The sequence below is a fragment of the Crotalus tigris genome, unplaced genomic scaffold (assembly GCF_016545835.1).
Source record: "Crotalus tigris isolate CLP2741 ecotype Arizona unplaced genomic scaffold, ASM1654583v1 scf7180000019100.1392032, whole genome shotgun sequence".
Classification (NCBI taxonomy): Eukaryota; Metazoa; Chordata; class Lepidosauria; order Squamata; family Viperidae; genus Crotalus; species Crotalus tigris.
In genome coordinates this window covers 1,049,354-1,072,963 of record NW_024097375.1, presented here as the reverse complement: position 1 = coordinate 1,072,963, position 23,610 = coordinate 1,049,354, and the positions used below count along the sequence as shown (strand labels likewise).

At 39.7% G+C, this 23,610-nt stretch overlaps 1 protein-coding gene across 2 annotated transcripts in view; it reads right to left on the bottom strand.

Annotated features, from left to right (window-relative positions):
• DGKQ (diacylglycerol kinase theta) overlaps positions 1-12,619 on the bottom strand; it is an 87,434-nt gene extending 74,815 nt beyond the window's left edge. The window contains exon 1 of one of the 2 annotated variants that reach the window (XM_039359687.1): positions 11,919-12,619. In XM_039359687.1, the coding sequence (XP_039215621.1) occupies positions 11,919-12,240 (322 nt within the window). In that variant the 5' untranslated portion in view covers positions 12,241-12,619. The remainder of the gene's footprint in view (positions 1-11,918) is intronic. The other variant, XM_039359686.1, reaches the window with a different exon arrangement.
• Between the last annotated feature and the right edge of the window lie 10,991 nt (positions 12,620-23,610).

Here is a 23,610-nt window from a genome sequence, read left to right as displayed (position 1 = left end):
AGCCTCCAGTGATGAAGCACCTACAACTTCTGAAGACAAGCTGTTCCAGTGGTTAACTGTTCTCACTGTTAGAAAGTTTCTCCTTAATTCCAGGTTGCTTCTTTCCTCAACTAGTTTCCATCCATTGTTTCTTCTCTGGCGTTATGATGCTTTGGAAAATAGGTTGACCCGCTCGTCTTTGTGGCAGTCCCTCAAATACTGGAAATCTGATACATTTTAGCCAGTATGCCACAAGTATGAACAAAGCCCAATTTTACCCCAAATATGCTATGGCATTCTACACAGGTTTGGATTAATTTATTCTACTATACATCATTAAAAACTACATAAGCCCTACTTTCAATATATTTATCTTTTCCATCTGGTGTAAAATAATGAATGCATTCTCCTCCCTTTTAACAATCTTTTCTGCCTTTTGAAAGAAGGCTGTAATTGTTTCTAAGAGCCAAATATCCAGAATTAAATATTTTGTTCTAGTTTTTCTCACTGAGTGGGTGTGAGAAAAGTATGCCGGGTGTAATTCAAACTTTCTCTAGCAAAGGAACAGGCAATTCAAAAGAGCTATTATTCCATTTTTATTTCCACTCACTAATTGCGCTGAGTTCCACCACACTCACAAGTTCAACAAGAAAAACAATATCACAGTTTTTTATTAATGCTGAATCTATTTTTCTTATATACGCTCCTGGCTGGGGAAAATTTTCAGATCTTACTGAAAAGGACAAAAAAGAGTTAAAGAAATGTACAGTATTCTTGTAATTTCCCAGCAATGTAGTCTCCTATTTTAAGAAGCAACCACCTCCAGGCAACCAAGCAAGTAGTGGCTTGCACTTTCCCAGGTGGAACACATAGGAGCTTCTGGCCCCCAAAGGATGGACAGCTGCTAATGAATGGAGAAAACTGTGCTCATTATTCATGTCAACATATGGAAAGAAAGATGAAGAACAACAAGAGTATTGGAAGAGAGAATGAAAAGGAAAGGAAAAAGCTGTAAAGCAGGGATCGCCAACTTCCCGAGGCTGTGGCCTACTCAGAACCAAGCCAGTGAGAGGCAGGCCAACATGCACGCACACACCGGCCCACCGTTCACCCAGCCCGGTTCCCCTCCCTCCCCCCAGCCAGGCCACCACCAAGCCACAAAGGTTGGAGACCACTACTACAAAGCACTCAGGAAATCCCAAATAAGTATTTCCAAAATTAGACCACAAGTTGCTATTTCACCTCCACATTGACATGATTTAATTGGAAAAGGAAACCTGACAGTTTTATACACTGCATGTAATATGCCAGAATCTCTGAAAAAGTTGCTGTCAGACAGTTTTCAAGTGACAGGAGAGGGGAAAAAAATATTCTCTATAGGGGAATCATATTAGCTATATTTATTTTAAAAAAATCATTTTAAACTATAACAAAGTAAAATTAAAATCAAAACTTAGCTTTTGACATAGTTCTGCATACTTCTTTATTCTGGCCCAATCCAGGTTTTGGAGCACAATTCCCGGGATGTCTCACAAAAACCAAATGCAGTTTGAAAAAGTTTTGATGTAAATGGAGAAGACTTGACAACCAAACAGTCTCAAAAAACAACCACATTTCAGTAAAAAAAATGTCTAAACATGACAAACAAAGCTTTACAAAGACTTCCACACTGCAATTTAACTATATGGCAAAATCCTTTTATAGCTTTGTTTCTTAGAAAACTGGAAGTACTATAAACACAGCTATTTCTATAGTACTATTTGTTCAGTCACACTGGGGCTTAGTTGAAGGCTGTTCAGAAAATTACAATTGCTAGAAAATTTATTTGCAGTGAGAACGGGCTGCTATCCAGGTTTCATCTCTTAAGTACCAGTATTAGACAATATTCCCACTCAGGTGGAGTTGGCCTCAAAGCAAAGAATGTCATTCCTTCTGTCAGTTCACTGTGATATATTGCTGTTCTCTAGTATGTTGTGAAGCAATTATGAAACGCCAACAGGATCTGCTTTAGAATCCTAGAATAAAGGGGGCCTTTATAGTGTGTTATAAAAACCCAGTTAGTTCTACAGAGACCCTATAAAACTGAAAGCACAATGAATTAGCCGCAAGTAAAATTCTGCAGCAGGTAAAGATCCTTCCACATTGCAACTAACACCAGAGCCCCAGACTTATACAGACTGACTTACAAAATACTAAATATCTATAACAGCGGTTCTCAACCTGTGGGTCGCGACCCCATTTGGGGTCGAACGACCATTTTACGGGGGTCGCCAAACAACGCAGTCCACCATTTCCCCCCCCCTTTTCCTTAACTGTGCTACTCCCTTTTATTCTATTGGCTTTTGAAAGCCAATAGAATAGACTCTCTTGAATAGAGTCTAATTCTATTGGCTTTCAAAAGCCAATAGGAATTGTCCAGGCTGTCTCTGCCCTGCTGAGCCCGCCAAAAGTCCCATTCTGCAAACGGTGCTGCAAGTTGTCTGCAGTGAAGGAGAGCTGTCTGGAAGTTTCCACTCCTCCCTGCTGAGCAACTACTAAAAATGTAAGTAAAAGAGGGCCAGGGGTGGGAGGGGGGAGGCCGGCGGGCGCAGGGAGGGTTGCTGGCGCGCGTGGGGCCCGGCAGGTGCCTTACCTCCCTTGGGCTGGGCCAGCTGGTGGCCCAGCCGGTGGTCGGCCTGCTCCGTCTCTGCCGCTTGCCAGCTACGCCTCGGCCGGCGCAGGGGGTGGCACCACGCATGCGTGGCGCTCCCGGGCAGGGAAAGTCCTCGACTTACGACAGGTTGGGTAGTCCTCGAGTTACAACTGGTTGGGTAGTCCTCGACTTACGACCGGTTGGGGGTCGCGGCATTAAAAAGGTTGAGAACCACTGATCTATAAGGTTCTCCAACAGTGCTGTGTACTAGGAAAATCAGAAAAACACTTCTGCCAAATATGATTTTGTGATGTGTTACCCCTTTCATTTTCTGCCTGCACAGGTACTGTATGTCCATATTCGGTTAGTTACTTTGACTAGTGGAATTTACAAAGGCTACCAAATTTTCCTTTACACAAACAGATGATAACAATACGTATGGGGTAACGAAGGACGCTTTTCAATGTAAAATAGATCCAAAAGAATTAACTTCAACTTTAGCTAAATATTAAGAAAAAAGAAAAGATGAGAATACTTGTTGGCAGATCTGTGCCCCAGAGGAAGTATCCATACTGAAGCATTACAGCAAGCACATCAAATATTATTAATGCTACAGGAACGATGTCTATATTAGTTCCATATGCTAGCTTGCCACAATGACTCTAAATTTAGCTCTCTCATTTTTTTAGATACTGTATGTTCACCTTAAGAAATATTTTGTCATGCAGCTTATAGACAAATATAAGCCTTTGATTTATAGACAAATATAGATAAATTTTGACTTTCATCGTAATTTTTATTATATCAATGGTACGAAGTAAAGTACTTGTTTACTAAAAGAGACCAACTACATTTTGGCAAGAATTCAACAAAATGTCTTGATGAGGCTAAGGACCAGAATGAGATATCTTTCTGCAAGATATTGCAGAAAAAAATAATACAGATTATATAATATTAAATAATAGAATATACTTAACTAGGGATCTTATTTAAGTAAGCATGAACTGCTTGTAACAATAATTCCAAGCTGCACAGATTTCCCACAAAAAAGAAACCCAAGAGATGCCATGGGATTTATTTGCAGGAGTAGGACTAAAGGCTGAAGGCCTATCTTCTTCCCACCTCAAGGGCAGCCCATACCTACTCTTCTTGAATCCTGCCTGGGAGAGGCTCCGTAGTATCCGAAGCAGAACATCCAGATTCAGTCACAGTTTTGTTCCATACAGCATTAACCTTGTGAACTTTAAAGCTTCCTCCTTCCATTATGTATTCAAGTTGGACAGTGATTAATATTTTTACGTTACTTATATGTAAGTGTGTAGGTTTATACATATGTTGTATATAGTATGTTTAAATGTGTGTTATGTATGTGTACACTTTCAGAGCAAGCACCTAAATTTCATTTTTAATGTGTGCCATTGTGCCCACAGTAAAAAATAACAATAAAGGTTGTCTGTCTGTCTGTCTGTCTGTCGGTCGGTCGGTCAGTCGGTTTGTCTATCTATCTATTTATCTATCTATCTATCTATCTATCTATCTATCTATCTATCTATCTATCTATCTATCTATCTAATTCTGATGACCGGTCCATCTAAGTGGCGTAATAGAAGATAAAAAAGAATACTTTCCAAAGAGTATAGAACCAGGACCAGCAAGCAGTGGCCAAAATACACTTTTCATTCCCAAACGCTGGCCAGAGCCCTGTTCCCAAGTAGGAAAGAAAGCTACTTGATGTAATGATCTGTGAGAATATCCTTGTGAGAGGAAGAGGAGAAGATGGGGCAACAATCTAGGCCAGTGTTTCTCAACCTTGACCATTTTAAGGCATATGGACTTCAACTCCCAGAATTCCACAGCCAGCATTGCTGGCTGTGGAATTCAGTTGAAGTCCACATGCCCAACATGGTCAAGGTTGAGAAACAGGAATTCTGGGAGTTGAAGTCCACATGCCTTAAAATGGTCAAGGTTGAGAAACACTGATATTCTAGGCAACAATGAAATAAGAGGCAACTTAGCCTAGAGCAGGGATAGGCAACCTTGGCTCTTTTATGACTCGTGGACTTCAACTCTTGGCTCAGGAATTCTGGGAGTTGAAGTCCACATGCCTTAAAATGGTCAAGGTTGAGAAACACTGATATTCTAGGCAACAATGAAATAAGAGGCAACTTAGCCTAGAGCAGGGATAGGCAACCTTGGCTCTTTTATGACTCGTGGACTTCAACTCTTGGCTCAGGAATTCTGGGAGTTGAAATCCACTTGTCATAAAACAGCCAAGGTTGCCTACCCCTGGCCTAGAGAAGCAGTAGGGTGTGACAAATGTCTCAGAAGTGACCCTCCCTAATTTCTTGAGATGTAAAAGCGAGGAGGAAGAGATGTATTTTCAGACTTGCGAAACTCTTTACTGTAGCCTTACAATAAAGGTACAATTGTACTCATAATTAGTGATTCTTGTCTGGAGTACCCCTCAGGGCTGATACTTTCTCACTGTATATTTTAAGAGACCTCAGCATCAAGTGCATATCAAGATGTTGTAATTAACTGAGAACTAGAAATGTTTTCTCTTCTGGGAGTCAGTGCATTCTTAGGCCTGTCTTTCCCACTGCATCTCCTCCATCTTGGGTGTTAAATTTTATTCAACTTTTTAAACCATGGATCTGCATGATCTGAACTGAACCAAGTAGATGGCAGTCCTGCACTTGATTCTATATGCAGGTAGTCCTTGACTTAAGTCAAGGAGTAAGTCATTGTGGTTGTTAAGTTGAGGCATCACATGACCAGACCAACTTCTTTGATATTTTTTGTTGTGGTCGTTAAGCAAAGGAGATTAAGCAAATCAATTTTCCCTGTGGATGGGGTTTTTTTTGCCGAAAACCAGAGGCAAACACGACAAACTGGCAAAAAAAATCCCAGTCATGTGACCACAGGATGCTGCAAATGACTGTAAAGCTGAACCCAGTTCCCAAGTGCCCAAAATGCAATCACGTGACCACAGAGGTGTGTGTGAGACCACAGTAATTTTAAAAATGGTTTTGGGGAGGGGGAGGGATTCTTTGTAACTTTGAATGGTTGTTAAGCAACTGGTTGTAAGTCAAGGATTACCTGTATCTGATTAATAGAGACATTCTTCAGAATCTGATAATATAAATATACAGCTCTAAGATTTGTTCTGGAATAATTGTTTCATTTATTGTTTTTGTATTTAACTTTGTACAGGACGAAGCTTTAAATGGAAATTTAGTTGAATGCACCTTGGTGGTTAAAAAAGCCTGACTCCTAGTAACCAGGTGGTTACTATTCATGTTATTTCCTTTGGCAGCAGTACAGAAATGGCTTGCCGTTGCAGGATAGCAAAAAGTGAGGCAATGTTAAATGAGTATCAGAGAAGTTCTGCTTAACAGCAAGAGTTCAAATCCTACAGAGCAACATAACAAGCATGGCAAAAGTGATTGCAAAGGAAGAAAAGGAAACTGCAGACAAAGATACAAAACTTTCCAAGAATAGAAATCTGATACTAATCAAGAAAATGTCAGAAATGAAGACTCTCCTCCAAGTCTTTTTCAACTTCACACTCTCCAGATATACAGAAATTACAACTTCTAGAATTCATAGCCAAGGCTGCTGAGGAAAGCTGCTCCAAACCATTGTACGGTGAATCAGAAACTGGCAGTAGCACACTTTAGGTTTACACGGTCTTTGTTTCATTGTATATAAGCACAAGAGTTTCTAGTATAAATTAATGACGGGTGAATTGTGCTACTGGGTTCTAATATAACACGTTATTTTTTTTCTCCTGGATCTCAAATTACATTTTAAAAAAAATATCAGAGCTTCCTCTTTCTTCAGTACAACTTTCTTCTTTAAAAGTGGTTAGCTTTATAGTTTTAATATGGTATTGTATGCTGTTTTAACGTTTGATTGGGAGCCACCCAGAGTTGGCTATAAGAAGGGTGGCTTATAAATATTTTAAATAAATAAAATAATTGTGGTTCCCCTTTTAATCAGAGTTCTGTAATGTGTATTGTATGTATATTGTAACAATGAAAGAAGATGGTTCCTATCAACTCAAACACTAATATTAAATCCTAATTAAAGCAGACTTTAAGGAGGTGGTGAATTTACACATAAAAAGAGAGATGTCAACATAAGACCTGGTTAAGAGATGGAAACATTAGAGGTCACATTTAATTCAGATGACACTGATGTGGTAATGAATAAAAAGATTTATCACCAAGAAGGCTGAATTATTGTCTCCCTACTTCTTGTAGAATATTCTATATTTAATCATATTTTTAAATGACAGTGATGGTGATAGTTCTAACATAGGTTAGAAAGTTTTCAGATAATTAATAATCACTAAAGTTATGTAAATAGAAAAAAGGTTATGGTGACTTAAATAGAACATCCCTAGTTGAGGGGAAATCATTCAGAATATTTCTTTTAGAATGTTCTGAAAGAAACAACATGCTCTCCTTTTTCAATGTACTCCAAGTACCAAGCTAAATAAAAGGAATTTAAAAATGCATTTTCGATCCCTCAATCATATAGCACAAAGAACTACATTGCTAGAGAACATATTAATACTGATATTTCTTGGCTAATTCGTGGCACAGCATTTCAGTAGTTACCAGCTAAGGAACAGAGAATAAGAAAACAAAGTACTAATTCAATTATTTTTGTGACATAGTATTAGAGTCCTCTTGGGCTATTGCTCTCATTTAGCTGAACTTCCTCCTCTGCCAATAATACATTGCTCAATTATTTATAAAAATATGTGCTAACTTCTTCTTCTTCTTATGTATTTGAATAAGTTCTTATTTCGTTCTTGTCATACAACAAAAGGTAAAGAAACAATAGTCACTTGGATACTAGCTTTAAGCTTCTTCAGAAGCTGATGCAAGAGAATTACTCTTCCATTCATGCATATTCCATGATATTGCTCAACTATATCCAGCAATACAGCACATTACTCACTTTCCCTATTTCCTTACCTGGCTTACACACCCCATTGGATGTTTATGCAATAGGGCTATGAGCAATGCTTAATCATGGTCCCGGGGCTTCAGATACCGTGAATTATCCTTGATATGACCTTCCTGTTCAAGTCCATCTTACGTCTGTGTCATAACTATGTCTATGTCATAACTAATTACAACAGATCAATATAGTACATCAAGAAAGTTCAATCCTAATATGTATGTACAAAGAACAAACAGCTGCTTCCTTCCAGAGCCATAAAAATAGGGGAAGGAAGGAAGCAGCACAGCAGAGAAATATATAGCCTCAAAACTTCAGATATGTTCCGTGTGCCTGCAAGATAACTTCCCTTCAGAATTACATGAAAGAACACAAGGGAAGCAAAGTCAAGATCAACATGCTATCCCGTGGTGTTCTCATGCTTCTCTTACTTCAGGAAGAATGAATCAAACAAATTTGAAGGAACCCCTTCCACTGAAGCCTCATCTGAGCAGACCCCCCCCCCAAGGGTGCATCAATAGTTAAGAGAAACAAGCAAAGTAACCTGAAATAAAGACACCAAAAGTGTAGAGAATGCTTCAAACAGGACTAAAACTACAGGTCGTCCTCGACTTATAACAGTGCATTTAGTGACTGCTCAAAGTTACAACAGCACTGAAAAATGTGACTTATGACTATTTTTCACACTTACAACCTCTGTAGCCTTCCCATGATCACGTGATCAAAATTCAGATGCAGGCAACTGGTTAATATTTATGACTGTTGCTATGACCTAAGATCATGTGATTACCTTTTGCGACCTTCTCACAAGCAAAGTCAAAGGGGGAAACCAGATTCACTTAACAACCATGTTACTAATTTAACAACTGCAGCGATTCACTTAACAACTCTGGCAAGAAAGATTGTGAAAATGGGACCAAAGTCACTTAACAAATGTCTCACTTAACAACAGAAATTTTGAGCTCAATTGTGATTATAAGTTGAGGAGTATCTGTATGCCTCTGTAGGAAAAACCCATCACAATAAAACAAAATAAATATGTCTTTAGAATACAAAACTTAAATACATCTTCAGAATACATCTTTATAATTTGTCCCCAAAATAAATATAGGCTTGTGGGAGATTACAGTAAACAACTGATACATTACAAACAATGCAGTTTATTATTGTGGAATAACAACATAATCAACAGAGGAAAATAAAAGCACATATTCCCACCTTATATATCCTACAAATCCTGGAATTTTTAGAGAACACGTGATTGGATTTAGATAGCGTCTGGGAGGGACATGGACACAAATCTTACTGCTAGCCCATTTACAGTCACCTCCAGTAATTTTCCCTATCATTTCTGACTAAGCCTTCCAAGTGTTCATGTATAAGAATTAATCTTCAATTCTGGCATTGGCTGAATTAAGTTGTTCTAATGGGAATCCCACAAACATACCTTAGATCAGGGGTTCCCAACTGGGGTTGCGAGAACTTGGGTTTTCAAAATTATAGTGTATATGCATAATTCATTGCCGTTATTTCAAACTTTTGTAAAGGGTGTGAGAATATATCAGAATCGTTCTAGGGGTGCGGGGTATAGAAAAGGTTGGGAGCCACTGCCTCAGATGGACATTAAGGCCTCAATCCACATGGATTGAAAGCTCATGTTGCCAGCATATGTACCAATAAAGCAAGAAATATGGTTGGGCATGTCATAAATGGTTTTGACATGAACATTTTTCTTTCTCTTCCCCTTAATCATCTTCTCTGAATTAATGACCTATCCATCTCCAAGTATTAAAAGTACCAAACAGAGGAATTGCAACCCTCAGTAAAATTGAGGTTACTAAATGGGATTACACAGAGATATCAGGCTTTCTCTAGAAAAGGGCAATGATAATTAGAGATGCCATGACTTAAACCTTACCACAGAGCTATTGAAATAATAATAATAATAATAATAATAATAATAATAATAATAATAATAATAGTAATAGAGTTGGAAGGGACCTTGGAGGTCTTCTGGTCCAACCCCCTGCTCAGGCTGGAAACCCTATACCATTTTAGACAAATGGTTGTCTAGTCTCTTCTTTAAAACTTCCAGTGTTAGAGCATTCACAACTTCTGAAGGCAGGTTGTTCCACTGATTAATTGTTCTAACTGTCAGGAAATTTCTCCTTAGTTCTAGGTTGCTTCTCTCTTTGGTTAATTTCCATCCATTGCTTCTTGTCCTCCCTCTTCTTTGTGGCAGCCCCTGAGATATTGGAAGACTGCTATCACCCTTCTCTTCATTAAATTAGACATACCCAATTCCAGCAACTGTTCTTTATATGTTTTAGCCTCCAGACCCCTAATCATTTTTGTTGCTCTTCTCTGTACTCTTTCTAGAGTCTCAACATCTTTTTTACATCGTGGTGACCAAAACTGGATGCAGTATTCCAAGTGTGGCCTTACCAAGGCATTATAAAGTGATATTAACACTTCATGTACTCTTGATTCTATCCCTCTGTTAATGCATCCTAGCACTGTGTTGGCTTTTTTGGCAGCTGCAGCACACTGCTGTGCAAGTGTGCAAGAATAAGACTGACAGCTAGAATTCTTTTAGTCTTTATTAGCCAAGTATGACTAATGTCTCCGGTGCATAAGCTCCCAGTCCTTAAAGAATATATTTATATACTGTGCACAATTTTTTTGTATGTATTCATCACACTCACAATCCCTATAATGGTATATATTTACTTTAACTGCTTTCATTAATAACATCCCAGTGGTAACTAAAAAGAGATTCATCCAGATGTTCACCATAACAATTGCCCACTTACAGGCCTGATCATGTCAACTACACAGGACAGCAGATTTTAAGGTATCAAGTCTCTATAAATAACTGCTATTTCCTCTGAAACGATTGATCAAGTACAAAACTAGCTTTAAAACTGCCCTTTCTTCCCCATTTGATTGATCCTCAAATTTATGGAAAGGAAAGGAGATAAACCTCTGTATCTCAGGTTGTGTTCTGCAGTGGATGCAATATCCCAATAGGCTCTTCAAATTCAGAGGCAAGTCCTCATAGTATAACCTTGCTTTTCTTTCAAGAAATCCTTGGTGCTGAGCAATGGTTAAAAATCAACAGGCATTATTTATGCCTGCCCACAGAGAAAAAAAATAAGGAGATCAGTTTTATCTCCTGCATTATTACATACATAACAGTTCCTCAGAAGACAAATATTGGCAATACCGTGAAAGAAAGTCCATTTTATCTGTGGTGCAAAACAGGGCAGGGAAGTATTTTTCCCAGGATAAAAATAAAGAGATAAGAAAATTGCAGCCTTTCAGACAAGCCACTATTAAGACACAGAAACTTTATCAGTAGAACACTGACAGTTTTACTCAGCCTCTGCATCATTTACAATTCATGAAGCTTTTCTTTTTCGTAAGAGAAGTTATTTTTATCTGCTAATAACCTGCCCATGCCACAGAGCCATTTAAGAAAGGAAAAACCTAGTTTGGCAAATAAACAAGAAGAAGTCATTTGCATTTGCTGTTCCAGTAGGGAAAGCTTTTGCGTACACAAAAATGAAGTGATAGAAAAAGTTTTTTTCCAATTAATGTGTGCCAGGCATCCATTAGAGTGAAGGGATACTCCTCCCTCCTTAAAAAAACAAAACTGCAAACATAAAAAATTGGGCAACTTTAAAAAAGAAACACTTTACACTTCTTAGACAGAGTGTTTTACTTGGTAGAAAGAAGATGAAGAAAACATTAGCTGCTGGCTATTTCTCAGCATAAGACCTCAAAAATGGGGTGCGGAGGGAAGGGGAGAGCTGCTATAACATCCACAACTAGACAAGCAAGTAGACAACTTGCTATTGGCAAGACAAACCCAAATCCCATACAACAATACACTGCTAGATTTTCAAGTCCTCCAGAACTCTCCAACCAGCAAGATGGCTTGCATTGCCATGTTGCCCCACGAGAAGAAATGGGCCGATTGATTGATTGATTTTGCATCAATTACCCACGTTTCTTTAAAGAGTCCCATATTGGAGAACTCATTCATTCTGGGTTTTACTAACCACAGTTTATAAAGGTCCTAAAGATGTTGCGCAGCTGGGCAAATATGAGATGGAGCGGCGGCATCCCTACGGGGAGAACAAGCTTCCACTCGCCCAAAGTCGAGGGGAGGGGGTTAGGGGAGAGGGTTTGGGGAGGTGGGGGGGGAGCGAAAAAAAAACGACAGGCATTCTCCCCCTTGGGCGCTCCCCCACCCGCGGAAGTGGCGAGCCCGGCCGTCCCCCGCGTCACGCGCCCGCCACGAACACTTTCTTCGGCATCGCAGCGTTACCTTCGCAGAGATAGCCGGCCAACCCCCAGATGAAGTCGGTGCAATAGTGGCAGAAGGTGGGCTTGGTGAGGGTGACCCTCCTGAAGCAGTGCCCGGGCGGGCTGCCTCGAGCCGTCAGCTGGGGCGGCGGGGGCGGCTGCTTCGGGGAGGCAGGCGGCGTCTGGGGCTGGTGGTGGTGGGTTTGCTGCAGAGAAGTCGAAGAGGACGACGACGACGATGGCGTGGGCAGCGAGCGGCTCTTGCCGCCTCTGCCCATCAGTGGGCTGGACGCCGGGCTCAAGCCGCGGCTGCCTCCCAGCAAGGAACGGGCTCCTTCTGCCATGCTGAGGCGGCGCGGCGACAGTTGCTGCCGGCGTTCCCGAACCAGCGCAGTCTTCCGTTTTTGGCGAAGGCGACTTTCCCTCTTTTCCCAAGCGGACGCGGGGCGCTTGCTCGCTCCTGCTCCGGGCCGCCTCCAGGGACGCGCCGCCAGCGGCAACAGCAACAGCAGCGGCGGCTCTAGCGAGACTTCCGCCGCGCTGCCAGGCAAGCCAGAAAGACGGCGGGCCGTGGGCGAAGAGAAGGAGGAGGAAACCGAGGAGGAGAGGGAGGGACGCAGAGGGCGGTGCTTGGAGGCGCGGACGGCCGCTGCCCGCCTTCGCCTCCAGGCCGCCTCCTGTCGGGCCGGCCACGAGTTGAGCCGGAGTCTGAGGAGAGGTGTGAGGAGGACGCCTCGAGTCTGAATGGCGGCGTGGCTCCCTCGGTGCTAGCCTCTTGCGCGTCTCGGGGGAAATCAGCCCTCCAGTCTGGATGCCTCACCGACCTCTGAGGTTAATCAGACGGAAGGACGTCAGACACAAGTGGCGGGACCCACCTGCCTCTCTCGCCCACTTGGGCATACAGCGAGGGTGGCGAGGGCACCTGGGCTGAAAAAAGTCCACACGGAAGAACCACGCATAACTCTTGGCCCGACGTCCACTGTACTACCGTAGTCGTCTGGATTTTTTCAGGGCTGGTATGATGGTCCTAATACCGGTAGTCCTCGATTTATGGCCACAATTAAGCCCACAATTTACGTTGCTAAGTGAAACATGGATTAAGTGAATTTTGCCCCATTGTACAACTTTTTTTGCCACTGTTGTTAAGTGAATCGTTGCAATTGTTAGGTAAGTAACAGGGTAGTTAAATGAATCTGGCTTTCCCATTGACTTAGCTTGTCAGAAGGTCGCAAAAGCTGATTGCATGACCCTGGGACATTGCAACCGTCATAAATATGAAACTAGTTGCCCAGCATCTGAATTTTGATCATGTGACTATAGGGAGGCTGCAAGAGTCATAAGTGTGAAAAATGGTCATAAGTCAATTTTTCACTGCCAACCTTGACTCAGCCTTCCATCCTTCTGAGGTCGGTAAAAAGAGGACACAGATTGTTAGGGGCAATGTGTTGACTCTGTAAACCGCTTAGAGAGAGCTGTAATGCACTGTGAAGCTGTATATAATTCTAAGTGCTGCTGTTATTGTAACTTTGAATGGTCACTAAATGAATTGTTGTAAGTTGAGGACTACCTGTAAAGGACGACTTAACTTTTTTCTTTTTCTTTTTTTTTTTGTGCTTCCAGTCAGGGTTGACTTCTGGCAACTTGTCTGGGCAAGTACCTGGAATTTTCTTGGCAAGGTTTTTTAGAAGTGGTTTGTCCTTGCCTTGAAAAAGAGAGACTGGCCCAAGGTCACCCAGCTGCTTTTGTGCCTAAAGCAGGACTAGTACTCATGGTTTCCAGGTTTTTTTTAGCCTGATACTTTAACCCCTTCATCGGGGTGTCCAACCGTGGGAACTTTTTGTGGACTTCAACTCCCAGAATTCCTTAGCCAGCATCTCAACCTAACTTATAAAGATAGATATTTCCCCTGTTAACCAAGGGAGCCAGCACTGTCTGAAGATACTTCCATGGTCATGTGGCCAGCCTGACTATGCGCCAAGGTGCATGGAACACTGTTACCTTCCCACCAAAGTATGGGATGTACTATGTATCTCCTTGCATTTGCATGCTTTCAAGCTGCTAGGTTAGAAATCCACAAGTCTTAAAGTTGCCAAGGTGGGACACCCCTGCACTACATCAACCTGGTCTCAACTTAACTTATAGCTTCTTGTTTTTCCCTTTGAAACCCGGGGCAATGATCACCTCTGAGGAGGCATTCAGAGATACAAGGTCCCCTCCAGGGTATTTTTAGAAACAAACAGCCTAAACATGCTCAGAGAATCTTCTGCTGGACACATATGTTTTAAAGTGTCAGATTTTTTTTTTTAAAAAAAGATGCAACTGTTTTGGAACAATATGTGAATGGAAAACAATTGGGGGGGGAGGTTGCATTTTGCCCATTCTCTGATAAATTCTGTTTGAAGCAATACAATGTTTAAACTGCATGTGCTAAATCGAGTGTGGTTATTGATTTATTTTAAGTTATTCTGGATAAAAATAAGCCTATCCTTCACAGATACAGGAACATTGACCTCGCAACGTTTTAAAATACTGATCATCAGCATTTTTTTTAACTAGTCATGTCCTAGTTCAGTTAATATTAAAAGGAGTAAGGAGAGGTTCATACATATCTGAGGGTCATTCTACACAATTGCCAGTGGGCAACATTTCAGCCATCACATTTTACACCTCGAGTCAAGGGAATCATCCTAAGCTCACCTCTATCCCAACAAGGAGTCGGTTGCAATAATACTTTCTGCATCACTTCAAAAGTGATGTTTCCATCCACATAAGTTTCTCTGCCACCATCTAGAGCAGTGTTTCTCAACCTCAGTAACCTTCACGTATGTGGGCTTTTAACTCCCAGAATTCGCTAGTTAGGACTGGCTGGGGAATTCTGGGAGTTGAAGTACATAGATCTGAAAGTCACTGAGGTTGAAGAATAGTGATCTGATTCTACACAATGTCTGTGTTTCTGTTGGTCATTACACAGAGCTGCTTGCATGCCCTCTCCTGCTCATTCTCCTCCTGCTGCCCTTCACAAGCCATTTTCAGGATATCTGAATCTGATGAGAAAAATACACTAGAATATATATATATATATATTTTAATCTCAAGTTACTTCTTCAGTAAGTGGTACTCCAGATCTCATTCTATCTGCTCATGCAGCCAGTGTACCAGTTCTTAAGTAATAGCTGAAGAGGACCTTTCTTTCTTTCTCTATTTAAGAAACATGGATGGATTACCAACAAGTGGACCTTCCTTGTTTTGGTTTTAAACTAGATGAAACTGACAAGTATTCTGCCAGTTTTCCACAACTGAGATCAGAATGTCGGTTGCTAAGCAAGGCAGTTGTTAACGTGAGTCGTGCCTGATTTCATGATCTTTTTTGCCACTGTTCAGTGAATCACTACAGTTGTTAAGCGAATCAGTCCAGCTTCCTCCATCAGAAGCCTGCTGGGAAGGTTGCAGATGGCAATCAAATGACCCTCCACGATGCTGCCAATTGTTGTCAATAGATGCAAGTTGCCAATTTTGATCATGTCACTATGGGGATGCTATGACAGTTGTAACCAGAAGGTTTGGTCTTATCAATGAGGAACACTGGTAAGTCACTTTTTTTATTGCCACTGTAATTTCAAACAGTTGCTAAACAGATGGTTGTACATCAAGGACTACCTGGGTAGTGTTGTTTTTCTACCATTCTGCTGGTAAATGCATTGGATGGGAAGATGTCAGGTGTGAGGGATAGTGAGTGGAGGTGGGTTCATTAAAAAAAGTTCTATCAATAAAAGCCCCATTTCCTGAAGACCACCCATGGAAAAGAAAGCAACTGGCTTTTATTAAAGAAGTAGAGAACCAGGGAAATCAACCAGTCAGGGACTGTGGCAACTTCTATTTAGAGAGAACACATGGCCAAAATTATTGCCAAAGCTTAAAATCCAGGCAGAAATTTTCTAAACTCTTCATTTCAACAAAGGAGACAAGCACCTTAAGGCTACAATGCAAAATAAATTTTTAAGCCGCAAACCAAATTATGTTACGACTTATAGCTATGTGTGAACCATGTCACTATTTATTTCTGATTACATTGGAAACATTTTCATTTGCGTATTCAAAAATCCTAAAAGATTTTAGTATGTACAGCTTGAGAATATTAAAGTATCAGGTTGATTTCATGCAACTTCAAGAAATCAAAAGCTGAACTAAAGTGATACCAGATCTTTGAAATTATTCATTGCAAACTCTATTATCTATAATACTACGTATAAAATAGATTTAAGCAATGAAAAAATCAGAACATGAGTGCATTATTTGAATATTCTGCATCCCTACAGTAGAATAAAACTCTTCTTAATTTGAAAAGTAGAACTATTCCTACGGATAGCTAGAGGTATGCTTTAATTCTGTGGGAGTGCAGAACTTGGCACCAACACAAAATATTTTGACTGCTTGAGCTTTCATCTGGAGAGGGGTAGATAGCTAGACAGAACAGGTTTCTGCTTTTGAAGATTGAGAAAAATGTGCTTGAAACAGGAGGGCAATGACTACTAATATTTTCCATGAAAAACTAGTGCTGCAAATCTCTGGTCTTAAAACATCCAATACTTCCACACACCCCTCAGGAGAAACATGCACATCTATCTTTCATTTTCTTGGCTGTTCATTACTTATCATTTGGTTACTCATTCAGTTTCAATGTGTGAATTTGCTTCTTTTAAAGTCTCACCTTCAGCATAACTAGGTTTTTTCCCAGAATGGCCGGGCAACCTAGAGAATCACAGGTAATACCAATCCTAGTAAGTGTAGCTTAGGGATATTGGGTAACCTCTTGTTTGTCATTTGCTATGTTGTCTAAGCCCTGAAATAGATAGATCACACACACATATATATAGTATAATGTAGTGCAAAGTATAAATCAGGTTTCTGATTTATGTGCCTCCTGAAAACAAAAAACAAAAAAAAGATCAGAGAAAATGGATTTTGCTTTGGCTTTTTACCCTTGTTAAGCATTTATTATAAAAAAAGGAATGATTAATCATACAAACAACTTAAAAACCTATATTAAAGTACACTGAACTTCAAAGTAAATTTTCTGAATTTTGGAGAGAGAATTAAGCTAATTGTCTACCATATTGGATGGGTAACATTTCGATGTAGAATCTATAAATCAGCTTAATTTCAGCACGTTCTACCTTTCCTTCACTCAGGAGACCATGAGATTACTGAAACAAGTTTAATGCTCAGATATCCTTCCTGCTTTTACAATGATGTAAATCATACATTGCCATCATTAAGCCATGGTTTGAAAGACAATGCTGAAGTGTGACTTTATACATTCCTTTTTTGTTTCTATAAATCAAGTTGTTGACAATCAGCTCTATAGCCTGATAGCACAGGTGGTCCTCGACAGTTTGTTTAATGACTGTTCAAACTTAAAATAGCACTGTTATAACTGTTTTTCAAACAACTGTTGCGGCATCCCCATGGTCACGTGATTAAAATTCAGCTGCTTGGCAACTGACTCATATTTATGACGGTCGCAGGATCTTGGGGTCATGTGACCACTTCTGTGACAATCTGACAAGTAAAGTCAAGAGGGAAGCCAGATTCATTTAACAACTGTGTTACTTCCACAACTGCAGTGATTCGCATAACGGCTGTGGCAAGAAAGGTCATAAAATGGGGCAAAACTCACTTTACAAATGTCTCACTTGGCAACATAAATTTTGGGTTCAGTTATGGTTGTAAGTTGAGGACTACCTATAGAACTTTCCTATACCATAAATTTAATGAGAAAAGATATGAAAGTAAATCAAAAAATTCTGAGGCAATTGGAAAAGAATGAAGTAATTTTTACTGCACAACCTGGTTATTCTGTTACAGAGCATAATGGTCCATGCCTGGAGGATTCATCTCTTCCACCCGTTCGATATAAAGAGCAAATCTCATAAAACATAAATAAAATCAAAATTTCTGCAAAAAAGATCAGATATAGATATGTGACCATTCCTTGTTGAAAGAGGGAAAGTAAAACTGCTTTGATAAAAACAACTTCTTCCAAATGAATTTTAAAAAAGAGAATGTCTAAAGTATCATATAACGTTTATATCAGACCAGAAGACTGTGTGAATCAGCTTCAGATTGCTTGTTTACTGGACTCAGGATCTGATCAAAGAAAATGAGGACTTAAAGATTATAAAACTACAGTATATTCAAGCAAAAACATAAAACTGTGGGAATTATGTACTGTTTCCCAACTTGGATGAGAATATAGGCAAAAGGATCAACCAAACTTGTTGAACAAACACAAACTAGCATAAATCAAAGATCCAATGCAGATTCCTGGGAAAAATACCAGTCCATTTTTATCATTTCATTGTGAGTTTTAGAAAAACAAATTCACAAACCCTGCAACATAGGTTTTTGCACAAGATTACACGCATTTTGGCAAAATATACAATAAAACAAAATATTAAAATCAAGTTGAAAGAGCACAAATATACACACATTTGAAATACTAATTCCATCATGTACATTGACTAGATAACCTCCAAGATCCCTTCCAACTTTATTATTATTATTATTATTATTATTATTATTATTATTATTAAGACGTGAACTTCAGTCAACTGAACATTCAAATTTACTGGCGCTGTTGGTTGACACGGGTTGCTGCCAGCATCCTAGGTATCAACCAGGTACCTCCATCATCATCATCATCATCATCATCATTATCATCATCATTTAGTTTGGCACCCTGAAATTCTGCTTTTATAGATATCTGATCAATGTAAATAACAAGCAAATGATCTATCGTTGCTTTTGGTTTTCTCTCAAATGCTCATGGTTTTTGTCTTCAAGTTTTATTCCAGACCTTGAATGTGTAGTTGGAGAAACATATGGCAATACAACACAAAACCTCCTTGCTTTTCAGACAATGTTGCTACTATTCAACATCCAGCTGGCATACCTGGGCAGAAGTATTTTCTCAAAGGGCATTCAGAAAACTCATGGCCATCACTACATACAGCTGGCAGAAGAGAGAATACAGCTTAGGGTAAAGATGCGCCATCCAACAAATGAACTCAAAATATTTTGGAACTTCCAGTAATCTTGGAAAGCCAATGCAATTTATTCTGGAAGCTAAATTCCATCTTCAGAAGAACTGCTATGACAGGGGTAGGCAACCTTGGCTCTTTTATGACTTGTGGACTTCAACTCCCAGAATTCCTGAGCCAGCCCTCAAGAATTCTGGGAGTTGAAGTCCACAAGTCATAAAAGAGCCAAGGTTGCCTACCCCTGTGCTATGACGATAATTCCAAAGTACTTCTTATAGAGAGAGTCTAGGACACGTTGTCACGGCCAACTCACCGTGGGACAACTTGCCATGGGACAAGAGTTACACTAATATTGAAGAAATGGTGGAACAGAATCATTAAAGGATGCAAAAGGAGGGACAAAATGAAATGACAAAATGACAAAAAAGTTTTAAATTATTTTAAATAATTACATTGAATTATAGAATTGTCCCGTGGTAAGTAAACTGCAGTGTGTTGTCTCATGGTGAGTTGGCTGTGGCGAGTTGTCCCATTCCACTTTAGAGGTGCAGGGTAGAGTTCTGCTTTAGGGCAAAGCTTTCATGGTCATTTATTAAGTAGGTATTATTTTTTTTAAATGAATTATCAAGCCCAGGAAGACCGGTGCAGATTATAACTCTAGAACAGTGGTTCTCAACCTGTGGGTCGGGACCCCATTTGGGGTCAAACGACCATTTCACGGGGGTCGCCAAACAAGGCTGTCCGCCACTTTTTCCCCTTTTCTTTGGCCATGCCCCTGGCACCCAGTGATGTATAAGTGGTTGGGGGTCACCACAACATGGGGAACCATATTATGGGGTCGCAGCATTAGAAAGGTTGAGAACCACTGCTCTAGAAGAAGATTATATGGAAGTAGGCCGAGAGGGAGATAGAGAGGAGGACCATAATTCTAAAAGGTAGGCTTTTCCAAGAGAACTGGTGATTCTGCAAAGGATACACACATAGAATTAATAGGACTGAAAGAAATCTTGGAGGTCTTCTAGTCCAAATCCCTGTTCAAGCAGGATATAATTCTGGATAAATCGCTGTCCAATCTTGTCTTGGAAACCTCCAGTGATGGAGCACCCATAACTTCCAGACGTAAGCCATTCCACTGATTAATTGTTCTCACTGTCAGGAAATTTCTCCTTAACTCTAGTTTGGATCTCTCTTTAATGATCTTCTATCCGTTGCTTTTTGTCCTGCCCTCAGGCGCTTTGGAGAATAGGCTGAGGCTTTCTTCTCTGTGATAGTGCCTCAAGTACTGGAAGACTGCTTTCATATTACCCCTAGTCCTTCTCTTTGTTTGACTAGACATATCTTAGCTCCTGCAATCATTCATCATATTGTTATATGTTGGCAGGGTTAGAAGAAATTGGCTCTCCTTTTGCTGAGTTCTCTACTGCAAATATCACAAATATTTATACAACGGCTTGGATGCCTTTGTTAAAACATCTCCTGAGATTGACCCTGAGATATTACAAAAGCTAATGTGAGGTTGCCCCCAAACTTTTGATATATCCCCAAGATTCTAGCATTATAATATACATTCTTATAGGATGACTGAAGTCTTGCAAATTTGTGGCATGCATAAAAGTGAGGTGGAGCTTCAATCACACCACCAGGACCTCTATCTTGACTTTTTTTGACATCCCCATAGCTTGGAGATGTCCTTGGATCAAAGTGAAAATTATCCACTTAGCATTCCCGCAAGAGTCATACTTTTTATATAGTATCAGTACCCAAATCATTTGTTTGGTCATATGTATTTTTCCTCCTATAATGTTCTTAGGCAGTTATTTCATTGTTGGGGAAGAGAAAATTTTGTTTAAAATCAATTTCATATTCTGTAATACTACCGTACTATTTATAGGAAGCTGAAAGACATAAATATTGCAGTAAAGGGACTTACAAGATCAAAAATGAGGAATGGGCAAAATTCATAAACAGGGAAGCTGTACTAGAAGTAACTAAAGTACATTTTAAAAATGTATAATCAATGTAAAATTTATAGTCAGAATGATGCAAGTCATGGTATTCTCTCCCATGGAAGTGGAAGTTAGAGTTTCCAGGAGCTACTTAGGAGTATTGATGTTTTTGAACTTTAGTGTTGGAGAAGACTTCTGAGAATACCGTGGACAGCCAAGAAAGCAAACAAATGGATCATTGAACAAATCAACCCAAAGTTCTCATTTGAGGTACAAATGATTCAAATTAACTGACTTTGGACACATTAGGTGAAGGCCTAACTCTTTGGAGAAGGCTGTAATGCTGGGAAATAAAGAGAAGAAGATGACCAGCAGCAAGGTGGATGGACTCATTTACAATGGATGGTGGTTGCACCATTGCAAGGCTTGAAGGACCAAATTAGGGACAGATCATCATGGAGAAAACTTATCTATGTGGTCACTAAAAGTCAACATCAATTTGATGGCACATAATTAATCAATAATCAATGTCTAAGATGTATTGGTTATTCCAGAGGATAAGTACTGTAGATATGTTAGTTATCCGAGACCCTATATATTGAATGGCTACAAAAGCAAGCTCACGTTTAGCAAGCGATCTCTGCATTTGATATTATCCGTAAGGGATAAAAAAAATAGCAATAGCTCTTAAACGTATGTAGCGCTTCATAGTGCCTTACAGCACTCTCTGTATGACACATTGCCTCCAACAATCCAGATCCTCATTTTACCAACCGCAGAAAGACGGAAGGCTGAATCAACCTTGAGCCCCATCAAGATCAGGCTGTGGGCAGAGTTAGCCTGCAATACTACATTCTAACCACTGCAGCTCAAGGGCTCATAAATGCAAGAAAGGGGTTTGAAATTTATCCAAATCCATCCCCATCATTCTCATTCTCTCTCTTACATTCTAGCTGTAATTATTTAATGAGACTACAGGTAGTCCTTAAGTTATGACCACAATTGAGCCCAACATTTCTGTTGCTAAGCGAGACACTTGTTAAGGGAATTTTGCTCCATTTCATGACTTTTCGTGCCACAGTTGTTAACTGAATCACTGCAGTTGTTAAGTTAGTAGTACAGTGGTTAAGTGAATCTGGTTTTTCCCATTGACTTTGCCTGTATATTTGATTTGGATTCAGATTGTCTTGAAAATTCAGAGAATTGGGTTGACTACCTGTATGACAAAAAATCCAAATTCTCCATCCTCTTTTTTTCATCAGAAGAAGGTCACAAATTCTCATTTGGATGGACCTGGAGGGGAAGAGATGTCTGTGAACCAGGATATAAAGGAGGCTCTTTGCTGAACAGTGTTGAAATGTTTTTCACGTTTCATGGCACAGCCAATTTCTATATATGCTTATTTCTCTCACAGCTGAGTTGAAATACACTTCCTCTCCTCCCAGAAATTTCAAAACACCTCCACATTTAAGGATTGTAAAGCATGTTCTTCTTGCAAAAAAAAAAAAAGTCTTTGTTTCTGTTTTCTGCACAGAGGAACATTCAGAGATAAAACTAAAATAAGATGGAATCTTCCACGAAATAGCCTTTTCCTCTTACTCTTTTGGAGAGCTGTGACTCCGAGGACATTCAAACAAATAGATCCTTTTGCTTTCCTCCCCACTGTTGGAGAAAGGCGGAAAAATTGCATAATTGAACAGAGGTTCCTAATCTGTCCAAATGACAACATGTAATTTAAGCCGATCAGTTACCAATATCATGATATCATCCCACTTTTGGTTATCTCCAATTGGCTGTGATAAGTAATATATCTATTTATGGAAAGCTCTCTTCTACAGTATTTCCAGGTCGGTCTCTTTGCATAAACACATTCACCCAAAGCGAGCCTCTCCCTAATGCAAAACCAGTTTTGTCACATAATCAGATTTCATAGATTATTTTCCTTGGCTTCATAGTTAAAAATTGAAAAGGGGGACTGGAAATACTAAGGTATAGAATTGGGTGAAGGAATTTATTTATTTATTTCCCAAATACTAAGGTGACCAACTTTTTTACAATGAAAAGGAGGACACAAATAGATTGAAGAAAAAATATCGTAAATAAAAGAAACATTTTATTCATTGCAACAATAATACAGACAACTTGCATGAGCAAAGTTTGCCAGCCAGGTGTTTTGGTGCGCTCAGCAGCAATTCCTACTGGCTTTCAAAAGCCAATAGGGGGAGTAGCACAGCTCATGCAAAAGTTAAAAAATAAATAAATAAATAAAAAGGTGCCGGAACGCCATTCTGAGCATTCTATGAGAAAAAAAAAAGCCATGCAGATTAGTCTTCAAATATCGAAAAGGAGGACATATAGGAAGACACTTTTCAAGGGAGGACAGAAATTACAAAAGGAGGACTGTCCTCCCTAAAGGAGGACGGTTGGTCACCTTACAAATACAGACAGGACCTGAAATGAGAAACTTCAACTTAAATTCTTATTTTGGCATTTATCCATGTTTTGTCTGCTTTATCAGTGAAAGCTGTCTCAGCATGCTCAGGACGTATATTTTGTACATGTTTGTGAATCCCACCCTACTTTATCTTCAGCGTCATAATTTCAAAGTTTTAAGAAAATGTTCCCATTGCTAATCTAGGTGATATACTATAGATTTGATTTTATCTTCTGGAATGTGTCTACGTCAACTTCTTTGCTGACATATACAGAACTTTAAATACCGCATAGC